Raw genomic sequence first — 13178 nt, forward strand, 5'->3', positions numbered from 1 at the left:
TTAGGAAATTTCTCTGTAATTCTGCAAGACCAATACATGCTAGATTTCATTTCTTTTCAATACCTTCCTTTGTCTTAATCTCTGCTCAGTGTAAGGAGGTTGGTTGTGCCTTATGGATGAGCGGTGACTTGTTAGAAATGGTTGTCATGATCTTTGTTTCCTTTCCTCTCTTTAAATAAAGTTCTGCTTACCTTACAGAACACTTAATGCAAATCTGGAGACTTTCTTCCTCTGCCATCTGCCTTGCCTTTGCATTTTTCAGTGAGGTTTCTATTATTATTAAGGCCAGTTTTGTGTTAAGTGGTACTTATGGGAGGAAGCGGTGAGCACTCCTCAAGGTCAGATTTGCCATTACATCTTTTTTGGTAGGATTGTTTTCACTAGCACTGACTAGCTTGCATTACCTAGCTGTTGCACAGATATCCTCTGAGTTGATATGAGTTCTACTTCGGACTACTAAGACGAGGTGCAGAGGAAGTATCTTCCTAGACCAATTCTGCTTAGGTTGGAGAGGTAATACACGCATTAAACCTTCTGGTTATCTATAGACCAGACTAGCTAGCCTATTCTTCTGTATATCTTGTATATCTTTACTCATGTGAAGCCTCCTGAAGACATTAATAGGGAGAGGATTTTCCTGGAGGGCTGCACTTTTCAAGATGATGTAGAGAAAAACTGTTTGGCAGTAGTCAGAGTAGCTGTATCGAGGTGGGTTGCAAATAAGTATAGGAGATCAAAGCTCCCGCTGCAGTGTATTTTGTTTAGCTGATTTAGAATGCCATAATGTTTAAGTTCAAATGTGTATGATTCTTCACAGACATGCCTTTCTTAAGAAATCGTAAGTTACATAAAAGGTGCTTTAGATACTGAAAAAAATGCAATTCCAGCATTTTTACTAAAGTTGCCTCACGCCAATTCCATTGCTCAGTTCAGTGCTTATTATCTTCTTTTGTTGCTAGTTAAGAAAACTGCTGTCGCTATATTTCACTATTTTTCTGCTTTGGAGTTTTAGCCTTCTGATACTTGTTTTAAGGCATTGCTATTGCCGTGTTCAGAAAAGCGTGCATGTAGTCTGTCACATGAGATAGCAATTATTATCAGCACCAGAAGCTTCAGATCACAAAAAGTGCACAAAATGAGATACACCCAGAAAACTGAGTAGACGATCCTTCTGTATCCTTTTGAAATACGATCTCAAGGTGGTATATTTGCTCTTTGACGAGACTAGCTTACGCTGAAAACAAAAACTGGGAAGGAGAGCCTTCTGTTTTCATACTTTCATTTGTTCAGTGCTAGAAACATCCTCACATCTGTACTCTTCCAATGTGCCCATATTTTGGTTAGCTAACACGGAATTATATATTTAATTATTTTTCAGAGAGATTAAGAAGTATATTTAACATTCAGTTGGGTAAATAAAGTAACTACAATTATCACTGAATTTTGAGAGTTTTTCAGAATTCTATTTAAAAATAAAAATATAATGGTGTAAAAATTCATGGGTAAAGGATACACATCTTGATTTAGCAAGCAAGTGCCTTGGTTTCAGTGGAGCTGTTCGTGTGCTTGCAGGTAATGATAGCCTGAAGTATTTAATAAATAGGAGTCCTTGAAAAGTGATTTTGAGAGACAGTCATAAAAAATTATTTGGGCTAGTATAAACTATGAGTTTTGGGGATTTCTTTGTTTCATTTTCGTTAAAGCTACATCTGCATGTTCTGAATTGTGGTTAGAGCAGTTCTTGTTTTTTGTGTGACTGAACTTCAGCTTGCTTGATTTTAAAAGCTGTGGGGGGCTGGATCCAGCTGACAGGTTTGTAACTGGGGGCTTAGCTTTTGTGAAGTAAGTTGGGGCAGCAAAGGTGGGTGCTAAGCTCAGAGTGTATGGTCAGTGCAGAGAACTTCAGTGAGCCAACAAGTCCACACAGAGTAAGGAGACATCCTGGGATAACTGCTGGGCACATCAGACCCTTCGACCTTGAATTAGGAGCTTGGAGGCCCCTCCCCATGCTGTATTACTGCCTCCCTATTTTATGATGATGATGTAAGCAGACGAGATGCTGACGACCTCTCTTTGCAGACCAGCCTAGCTATCAGTTGCCTTCTCAGGGAGCTGGAGGGCTGGGTTATGGTGTATCTCCTGCTCTGATGGCCCTTCTACAGAACTGACAAATAGTCTGGTCTGTAGGAAGACCCTGTCTACTGAACCCAAGTCTAGCGAAGCTGAGAAGTAAGCAAGGCAGAGGAGGTTGGACTATATAGTCTAGTAAATGGATCATCTCTCTGGGAGGCAGTGACTTAATTTCTGATCCCTGACCCCTGGAGTACTGTTGTTTTTATCCAGTAGTGTAACACATTACATAGCCTTGTATTTAGGGGCCACACTTTACCTGGGACAGTACTTAGTCCAGAGCTTTAGCACTGGATGAGTACTACTAGATGAGTAGTAATTGTTGTATCCTGAGTGCACTTCCAGTGTTCCTGTGGCTTATAGGATGTATTTTGCATCCTGATAGATTGTAACTTTTCAGAATTGGTCAACATTTGTTGATTTTTTTTTTTTTTAAACACACCCCCACCCCCACCCCCTCCACCCCCCCGAGTTTGTAGGGTTTTCTTTTACAGGTGCTTTGGGTGTGGGTTTTTTTTTCCCCCTCTGGTTATGTAAATGAATTGTAACACATAAAGGTTATATGCATTTGTTCATAAAGCAGTGCAGTAATGAAACAGGAATTTCTGTTACTATCAAAGGTGTGTGGTGTTTTCATCGCAAATGTGTTAAATAACATGGGCAAACATTAAAAAGCAAAATGGCAGAAAAGGCAACAGTTTAATAACTGTTTAAAATTGTCAGAGCAAAGCAGAGCTGAGGCTGAACTTAAAAATGCATGGGTGTTTTTACCTTACAAAAATGCTTTACTTTCCTTCGTAAAGTATTTAAGTTTCAAAAACTAGAGAGGTGGACTTTACTGGAATAGCCTGCGTGAGAGGGTGTTTTACTGATGCTTGTTAAAGGTGTGTTTTTAAAAAACAAGATGAAAAAATGCCTTAGTTACTTCGAGCTTTGCTTATACAAGGTTTTTATTACCTCGTACTAAATTATGTTCTGTTTCATGGGAAGTTTTTGCACGTAGTGTTTACTTAACATACATTTCTGTAAAAACAGTTGTTCTTGTCCCAATAGTTCAATTTTTCAGTATGTTATTAAAAATACCTGTAGTGGTAATTGCAGACATCTTACCATCTCCTACACTACAGTTTATAATCTTAGGTATAAGACAGTGTGACCAGAAGACAGTTGGGCAAACCTGAGTAGGCCTGTAGTTTGTATGGTCTTTAAAGTGATTGCATTAAACTTTATAAATTTTTTTTTTAAAATGCTTGTAAGGAACAGTTGTACTAAATATTTTGAAAGTATTTTATGGTTCTGTTGAGCTTTATCATGTTGAATGGTCGCATGGGTTTGGCATGACCTTTTCTAGGATTTGATGCCATGCGTTGTAGTCTTTCCCGTGTTTCTGTGAGAAAAACCCTTGGAATAAAAAAATTTAGAGTTGACAAAGGAGAGGTCAAGGAATTGACTCCTTGACTTTGCCTTTTCTTCCTGATTGTGCTAGCCATAGGCTGGAGATATCCAACTAAGGCCCTTGTCTGTTTATTCACGAAAGGCAGAAAGTGGGGAAAGGGTCATGTTGTTATTCTAAGGCTTCTGAGGAAAATAGTGCTCCAGTTTTTTAGTCAATAAATAATAATCTTTCTCTGACAATTCAATGGCAGCATTACTGAAGAACACGTGGCTTCCAGGAAGATTAAACATAGATTCATCTTTCCTGGTCTTGTATGTTGCCTTGAACGTCTCTGCGGAGAAAAAAGGGGCACTTAATTTAGCAAGCTGTTCTCTTCAAAAATCTGAATGCAAAACATTCTGGTCAATACCGCTCCTGTGTTGCTCATGCTTTCTTGATATCTCTAATGCTGAAAGTGCTTTACAACCTTCATTCAAATGGAGCTCAGAAAATAACATGCAAATAGTTAGGCCTATTTTAGGGGAGGGTCTCTCTAAGTTGCATTCTTTGTTTGTTATACTAGTTAATAGGGTCTGGATGTCTGTTAGCCATGAAAATAGTCAGATTAGTCTGATATACAGATAATGCTCAACAGTGTGAGAAGCATCTCTGATCTGACCTTCTTGCAGCCTGGCCTGGACCAGCTGTCGGTGCTTCTGATTTGTCTTTTGAAGGTGAGGAGAACATTTGTGCTGCTTGTAGTCACCAACCTGTTCTGGAACGGATTGGGCTTGGACAGGCTGAGAATGTTATGTTTAGTCTTCCTCGTCCTGGATATTTGCAGCAGAACAGAGATAGTGGAGGTCTGCTGATACATGGACTCTCAGCTCCTGAAGACTGATGTGGAAAATGTACTGATGCCTTTTTTGTATGCGTGTGTGTGTTTGTCCTTTCCTTCTTGACAGGGAAGTTGAACCACTGTGTTTTGGGTTCAGCCGTGACTGAAGTAGCTACAGTAAGACAAAACTTCTTAGTAGTAGGTTGGGGGAGAGGGGGGAACTGCATTAGTTTTTACTTTGGATTTTGTTTGATACTGTTGTTTAAATGAAGTTCTTACACTGAAGCTTATTTCTCTGTGGTTTGCAGAAAGAAAGGAAATGACTTGCACAGAATTATAAAGCTAATGGACAACTTTATAACTTAAATATGTTTAGCACAGACACTATTTCTTGATACCATTTAACAATTTGTTGGTTAAGTGCTTCCTTCAAGATTACTTCATTTTATCAGCACTGTTTTCTCATCAGACACATGGGTGCTAGCAAACTATTTTTCATTATTTTTATTTGTAGCAGACAAAGGTATTCACAGCTCTTAGTATGTAGTTTTAAATGTTGAAAAGTACATAGTTGGCATATGTTGCAGTCCATGATTGTAGTGGGAAATCCTCAAAAGACAGAGAGCAACTAGGGTTTTTGTAGCTGAGGTGCAAGACTAGAGGGCACGAAGATCTGCGTTCTGTTCTTGGCTAAAACGGTCAGTGTCCTGAGATTTTTTGAGTTTAGAAATTTTTGGCACCACAAGTAAAAGGAAGACAGTGTTCCACCATTTTTCGTCAGGTAACACTGAATCCATTAATGCTCCATAACAAATCGATCTCTCAGTGATGAGTATTGTGGATAAACCTATAAACAGAGTTTGGTGTGTCAGCGCCTGAGGAGGAAGGCTGAGAGACTGGTGAGAGACCCTTTAAAATTCCAAACTCTTCAGTAAATTACAAATACGACATATTTCATGGTCAAGGTATATAAATCTCATGAATGCTATTGGAAGTTAAACCAGCTAAGAAAATGCTATGCTGAAATAATTTATTAATTTTCATGGTTATCGGTCTCTGAAATGTTATCAGCAGATTTAAAAATTTGCACAGATATCTCTCCTTACTGCTATGAGAGAACTCTATTTAATCTTTAACTGCAGCTGTAGAGATCTGTTTCTTGTTATATAGATTATAAAATACTTAAAGCATGCTTATGGTAATTAAAACTTAGTGAAAATGAGGGATATCTGAGATGATGTCAGTATGATTGTTCCAAAAAATGGTACATTATGTCAAGAAAATTTTAAATTAAATTTATCCACCCTACTGTGGTAGCCATGAGAACACCTTTTTGTTGTAGATGGCTGCTTTCTGGGTAAAAAAAAAAAAACAAACCAACAAAAACCCAGAGGTAAAACCTCTGCAACAGGCTCTAAGAATTGCCTGTACTTGTTTCCCAATGTCTTGTCACTGTTTTGTGCCAAAAGCTGCTGTATATGATCATATCACTAGCTGTCCTGCCAGTTGTGCTGTTTACTGTCTGTTTCACAGCAGAAAGCTGCAGTGGAGGGGGGGGCAGTTCTGTTAAGAGCATTGAATGCTGCCATCAGTGTATTGCCTGGATCCCTTATAACGAGAGTGAGTAGGAGGATTGTTTCATTGATGCGAGTTTATGAGAAAGACCTAAGTAGCCTGAAAAAGGAAGAGAAGCCAAAAGTGAAATACCCAGGGAGGTAGGGAAACCTGATGAGGAAACAGGAGCTCACTTAGAAAAACAAAGAATGAGAAAAATTTTTGGCCAAGCTTGTAGAGATGTTACTTTGAATTTGATAATTTCCATTTGTTTCTTAGATTTGTTGGTGCTGCAGAATAGGGTAGAGGTAATTGCTTTGATTATACTTGAACCTGTAGTGGTATCAGAAGCAATCTAGCTGAGCATCATGCAGCTCCTTTCATACTACCCTTTTGGGGTGTTTTGTCTGCTTTTCTTAGCTTCCACTACCTATAAATCTGTAGTGATGCACAGGCTTAGGTACTAGGTGTAAGCGCTCCATAAGTCTTTCTAGATGGAAATACTCCTCCAGTTCTTTCTCAGGGAATTCTTTTCTAGACAAATGACAAAGAGAGGGGTCCTGACATGGAAGAGTGGAGAGCAAGGTGCACAAATCTCAACAGTTCAGTAACAAGGGACACACCAAGCTGTTTGGCACAGTTTGTGAAGGACTGTAGTTGGAACATGAAGTGTATTGCAGAGGTGGAGCATAGACAGACACACTGGCAATTCGTGGTGTGAAGGAGATGGGGGAAGAGTGGCAGAAAGTCCTAAATCTGAGGAAGATGTGACTGTGGTAGAATAACATTGCGAGGAGAAGGAGATAAGTAGATTTTAAAAGAAAGAAAGAAAAAAAAAAGGCAAAGATCTCGTTATGTGCAGTAATATTCAGTCTGCACAAGCTATTAATTGCACAGCTTCCTTACTTAAAAACATGGGACTACAGGAGCAGAAATATGGAGAGGGATGTGATGAAGTTGGAAGCAGCACAGTAGTGAGGCACACCCATGACAGTGGTGTGGGGAGGTGAACAGGGTGAAGTAGGAAAGAATCAGAGCCAAAGTAGCCATAGAAAGAAGCAAATAAAAATGGAGGGGAGAAACAGGAACAGGGCCAGGAGTGAGGATAACTTCCAGTGAAGAGGCAGCAAGATCAGAGGGGAGAGTTGCATGGGGTTTTGGTGGGGTGTTTTGTTTTTGTTGTGGTTTAGGGTTTTTTTTGTTGGTTGGTTTTGGATTTGGTTTGGGAGGGGGTGTTGGGTTTTTTGGGTTTGTGGTGGTGTTTTGTGTTTTGTTTTGTTTTTTTTCTGATACAGTAGTTTAGTTTATTTGTAATACGGCAGAATACCAGTTTGAAAGTCGCTAGGCAGTTATATATTCTATGTAGTCAACACTCTTGAGAGTGTTGACTACACAAAACACTCTAAGACAATTAGTCTCTTACTGTAAGTGTTCAAACTGCAGCAATTGTGAATTTACTGTGACCAGAGGTAGACACTTCATCAAGCCTCTACCAGCCTCAAGCTTCCTATGGAGGACAAGTACCTAATGAGAGCACAAACGTGAGAAGGTAGTCTGTCAAAGGCCTTGCAACCTGAATAGACAGGATTGATTTGGTGATGCAACTCAAACTTGGTTATAGCTGGGTCAGACACATGTTAGCACCAGAATTTTAAAAGCAAGAACAAAGCAGGTAACTGTTATGTGCACAGAAGGCCCATCTGGGACTGGGTTGTGTGCTTATATACACATGCAGATTATGCTTCTGTATTCCTAGTCTTATACATGCAAAGAGCTGCTTGCTCTTGTATTTATCACACTGGAAATTCAGCTATGCCTGTGAGGCTAAAGCAAGAAATGCAGTGCTTCTTTGTGACGTGATCATGTATTTCAGGGCATCTTACTGCCTTCTTCAGTGCCTTTATTAGGCTAGTGTGGAGAAAACCTTTTTTTTCTTGTTCTTATCTGCGTTATTTAAAGTACGTGTTTTGCAGGATATTTGCATTGGCTAAGCCTGTTGGCTGCTACATTTTGCTACAAAATCATCGTCTTTCACATCTGTAAAATGTTGTGGTCAGTAACACTGATTTTGAACAGTAGTTAAGGCAAATCTCCGAAGCAGGTAGAGTAAGGGCTTGCCTGGGAGCAGAATGGGACGTGTGTTTCACTTGGGTTTGCCAACAGATAGTGTTGTGGATACTCTGCTGCAGGTGTGGCTGCTCCAGTACTGCGGTGGTCTGCAATGAGTTCCACGGTTGTATTCCTGTAGAATGGAATACAGGGAAGAAGGCAGATCGCCATTTCATTGCAAAGAGGAGACATTCAGACTCTAAAAACGTACTGCTTGTATACGTTTAAAAATAAAGTGCAGATTTAGTTATGTCAGGAAAACTTTCAGGAAGGCAAGAGGAAAATATTGCACTTCGTGTGTTTCGGTGGAAGAGTTCCCTCTTCAACTTGCGATTGAAACTGTACCTGATTGGAATAACAGTGGTTAAGCAAATACTAATAATATTAGACTCAGATGCTGAATATTAAATATGAATATCTTTATCAGTAACTTTGGGTGACATTTGTTCATGTTCCTTTTCTATTTAGGAAGGGATTGACTTTTTGGGAAATCGGTAATTTTGTACAATGACAAATAAAATGTCGGTTAAATTTCTTCCTGTCTTTAGTATCTGATAAATAATGTACTTCTCTTGTGTACTTCTGTGAAGAACAAGTGATACAATAGTACAAAGTTTAAATACTGTGCTTAATTTTTATAGCCAGTAGGAACCAACTTGGTCAGCATTCATTCAAGTCCAAATGATCAGATGTTGTGGGCAATTGATAGCAAATGGAATGTCCACGTACGAGTTGGAATTACAGATGAAATGCCTGTAGGCACTGATTGGGAACACGTACCAGGTAAAAATTAATGCATCAGTTCCTTATTCTTTCTGCCATTTTCTCAGTGTTGTTTTTTTGTTTTGTTTTGTTTTTCCTGTTGCTTTTTAAATTGGTTAACAATGCTTAAATCAAATATTTTTCTCAGCAATCAAGTGTGCTTATTTATAGGAACATAGTAAAGTATTTGATGAGGGTTATCTTTTAAAGAAGACCTTGGTTTTACTTAAAAACACTAAGTAGTTAACTGAAAAGAAATCTGATCTTTTTGATGAATTTCTGTTGTGAGTTATTTTTGGACATGAGGAAAAATTTCTTTGCTGAAAGAGTGGTTAAACATTGGAAGAGGCTGCCCAGGGAAGTGGTTGAGTCCCCATCCCTGGAGGTATTTAAAAGACGTGTAGATGAGGCGGTTAGGGACATGGTTTAGTGGGCATGGTAGTGTTTGGTTGACAGTTGGACTCAATGATCTTAGAAGTCTTTTCCAACCTCAGTGATTCTATGATTCTATGATTTCAGGCTGCTGCCACTGAAGTAATAAATGGTACAGTTCCCTTTCAGTTAGAACTAAAGCAGTATTCCTAAGCAATAGGAGACTACTGAGCTGTGGGAAGTTTTGTATTTAAATGTGATACAACATGGGGTTCCTATCTAGACGTGGCTAACAAAAACCTAATGCTATTTTGCACATCTTTCTATTAATCCTGCATGCTGGATGCATTCTAGATTACGTAATTACATTTTTGCCTTGCCTGTAAATAAAACTAAATTTTAGTTGTTTCTTTCTAAATAACTGTGTATTGATACTGTCTGCTTTTTAAAGATTTTTCACTGCATAAATGCATGGCACTTAGTTGCGGAGTACTTGCTTTCTTGTGACGAGGAAAAAAAAAGTCCACAATGTCTATAATGTTAACCATTTTTAGGCAAACTAGAGTTACAACTGTTGGATTATTCCCCATGTGGTAGTAAAATACAGCACAGGCTCTAAAAGTATGTTTATGAAGATCCTCTAATTGGTTGTTGCTTGTGGCTGTGGCCACATAACAAAATGTATCCACAGTGTGATATCCTTGTGGTCAATAGATGCAGTGAGTACCAAGTCTGCAATTAAAAAGCTTTTTTGTTCACCAGTGCTTCATGTGCTGCAAGTGGCCTGCTTCCTGATATTCTGTTTACACAGGGCCAGATGCTCAGATTCGATTAGCATCTACTCTGTTCAGCTTCCCTAAAGTCAGTGTAAGGAGATAAGTAGTCCTAAATTGTCGTCTTGCCAATCCTTTCTTAGAAAGCCTCCTGGAAAACTGGGTATTTCTTTGTGCCTTTTATAACGGAGAGTTCTTCTCTAGTATTAATATAAGAATATATAAAAACTGTTGTAGTCTTGCCGTCTTCTCTTAATAAACTTTTCTGCAAGTGTAATTAGTATATGAGAAAGCCTGTGATTATTCCCTCTTCATGTCCAATTATCTTTAGGTTTGCAAGCTTGTCAGCTGGCTATAAGTACAAGGACCGTTTGGGCACGCTGTCCAAATGGAGATGTAGCTCGTCGATACGGCATTACTGACAAGAATCCAGCAGGAGACTACTGGAAGAAGATTCCTGGAAATGTCTCACGTTTAACAGGCAAGTTGGTTCTGCATGACAGTCCAAAACATTGTGATGCCTGCTTTGATTCTGCCTGATGATGCTCAAGCTGACCATGTGCAGGGAGAGCTGCATACTCTAAATGCTTTGTTGACTGTGAGAGTTTCACCAATGGTGCTTTTATCACATTAGTATAAAACCTTCTCTGGGTATAATTAGGAAAATAGATCCAAATATTATTTATTTAATGTTTATAATTGGAGCCTGCTACCTTAATTAAAAGATGGACAATTTATGCTTTGCAGTGACCCCTCTAGATGAATTGTGGGCGATCAGTACTTCAGGATCCCTTCTCCAGCGCCTCACTAAGACCTTTAGCCATTCCCATAGTTTGCAGAAAAGCAATGACACTTCTGTTCTGCTTCACACTGATGATTTTGAAGATGAATGGGAAGTGATATGAAGTCTCTCAAGCTTGTGAAGCAGTGAAAAAAACAGAAGAACAGAATTTCTGTAATGTATGTACAGAATGTTGGATCTAAAAGCCACTCATATTGGACCTGTGATATTAGCACTTTTGTATTGAAAAACTGACCTGTTAAATAGCCTCCAAGCTGTGAGTTCTGATGTTTGTTCCATTATCTCTTGGGAGATTCTTTAGGTGTGGCATACTGCAATTGTTATACTGTACTACTGTAGAAGCTCCTTTGGAAATATAACTCTTAAGTTAATCTTATTAGCAATGAAAGTGACTATTTCACAACAGCATGCAGACTAATACATGTGTACTTATTTTGAGAAGGAATTCTGTTGCATTAAATATTTCTCTACAGCAGAAACATTAAGCATTTCTCAATTTCTTCTTGTACTTGGAACTCCAAACTGATGGGAACGCTCTCCAACTATTGTACATATATTTAGAATTGTTTTCCCTTGCAGCATGAAAGAAAATATGGCAAAGTATTTCCTAGTAAGATCTCAAAACATCATGATTACACGGCATTGGTGTTGAAACGAACTTAGTTTGATCCATTTCCATATAAATATCTGCAAGGCTATACTAACCTTCCATTTCTAGAAATGTGGTTCATAATTTGGCTTCATTCACAAGGGAGAAGTTTGGATTACACCTGATATCAGGGGGACTTTTGCCCATTTCACACAGCCATCAGGAAGCTGACAGATTTTGGGGTGTAAGTCCCGCTTTGGAATAGGAAGAAGTTGCATGTTGGGTTTGTACTACAAAGCAGGAATGTACAAGGCAGCTTTCATAATTCCTGTTGTGCTGTATTTGTGCCTCCAGCCAGTGCTTTAACATTTGGACTCAAATTGTTTTGAGTACCAAACTTAGATGTATTAAGAGGAAAAATGGTAATTGATAGAATTACCTATATATCCCATTAAAAATTGTGATATTGTGAGAAAATACTTAACAATATTCTGATTTTTAGCTATGTTAGCTAAATTTTGAAGTGTCTTATACTTAACAGATGTTGCAGCAGAGGTATGTGATGAACTGGGAAGTAACCGAAGTTAATCATTGCAGTTTATTTTTCTTTAAACTCTAAATCTTCTTTGAAAGATACCTCATCTTTTTTAAGCAATAGAACTATAGATGAGAGAACTTGAGTTCAGTATGTAGGCGGAGGAGTTGCTTTGTGTTCGTTCTAAGCTTATAAATCATCAGGATGTTTTAAGCAGCTGCTAACCAATACTGTAAAAGAGCCAGCTTCAGAAAAGGCCAGGAGTTGAAACGTGGGGATGTTTCTGTTTTGAGAACTTAATACGTACGGAAAAGGACATGTTTTCTTTTTAACCCCTGTTCTCTTTCAGTATAATTCATGTGTGTACTGCACTAAACTTGGAACAAACATGGTGCAAGGTGAGAATGTGAATCGGTGGAGAGAGAACCAAGTTATGTCACTTTTTAGTAGCATTTGTGATATTGGCTGTCAGTTCTCAGTCTGATCTTTCAGTCTTACAGGGAGGGCAGATTTGTTTCCCTTTTACAGATGATAAGTTTGCTTGATTGCTATCTCATCTGTATATGGAGATTACCCCAGAGGGTTTTTTAGCCTGTCTGGCAGTGGATTGTAATGGAATCAGCTTGTGAAGTAACCCAGTCTGTTTTATGCAAGCATAGCTTGGGATCTTGAGGACCCCGAAGAAGCTGAAATTCAGCTTAAAAGTATCTTGTGGCAGCTCCTGAGTCAATCACTTTGGAGAAGGGACGTGAGTACTTCTCTGCAGCCTGCCAAGCACCAGATGCTCAAGTACAATGGCATTATTTAATAGTGACACTTTTGTATTACGTTTTTCAAAGTCATCTTAGTAATGGCTTGAGCTTGCTAGTTGTTTGTTTACTGTATAATACTGTACCTTGCTATGGTCATTAATATTAAATTGGTGTCAAGAGCTCTTACCAGACTACTTTTTAGGGTAGTTTTAATGAAATTAGGATGGGTTTTTTACTTTTATTTCTGTATTTAGGTTTTTGGTTTTGTTTGTGCTTTGAGACAAGTGCAATAAACTAGATTTTTAAGAAATAAATTACTGTGGTAAGACTCATCTGTTGTATGATTCACAAGAGAGATCTCTGTGTCTGGAAATTGTCTTGATGTGGAAGACAGACATGCTTATGAAGCCCCTCCCCTACTATTACCCCAGACAATACGGTAATGATGGTGTAAGGACCTGGATATTGTAAAGTTTATTTCATATTTTTTTTAATTGTGAAAGGTGGGTCAAACCAGCAAAATGGTCATCTTCCAAGCAAAGACAATTAAACTCTTCTCATATTTGAATATTAAGCTTATTGCCTCC

General features: G+C 38.6%; 1 protein-coding gene across 2 annotated transcripts in view; it reads left to right on the top strand.

Annotated features, from left to right (window-relative positions):
• Positions 1-12905, top strand: part of TECPR2 (tectonin beta-propeller repeat containing 2) — a 45031-nt gene extending 32126 nt beyond the window's left edge. For both annotated transcript variants that reach the window (XM_076345481.1, XM_076345480.1), the window contains exons 18-20: positions 8648-8789; positions 10245-10394; positions 10661-12905. In XM_076345481.1, the coding sequence (XP_076201596.1) occupies positions 8648-8789; positions 10245-10394; positions 10661-10818 (450 nt within the window). In that variant the 3' untranslated portion in view covers positions 10819-12905. The remainder of the gene's footprint in view (positions 1-8647; positions 8790-10244; positions 10395-10660) is intronic.
• Positions 12906-13178: the final 273 nt, after the last annotated feature.

Source organism: Aptenodytes patagonicus, chromosome 7 (assembly GCF_965638725.1).
Source record: "Aptenodytes patagonicus chromosome 7, bAptPat1.pri.cur, whole genome shotgun sequence".
NCBI classification, from domain to species: domain Eukaryota; kingdom Metazoa; phylum Chordata; class Aves; order Sphenisciformes; family Spheniscidae; genus Aptenodytes; species Aptenodytes patagonicus.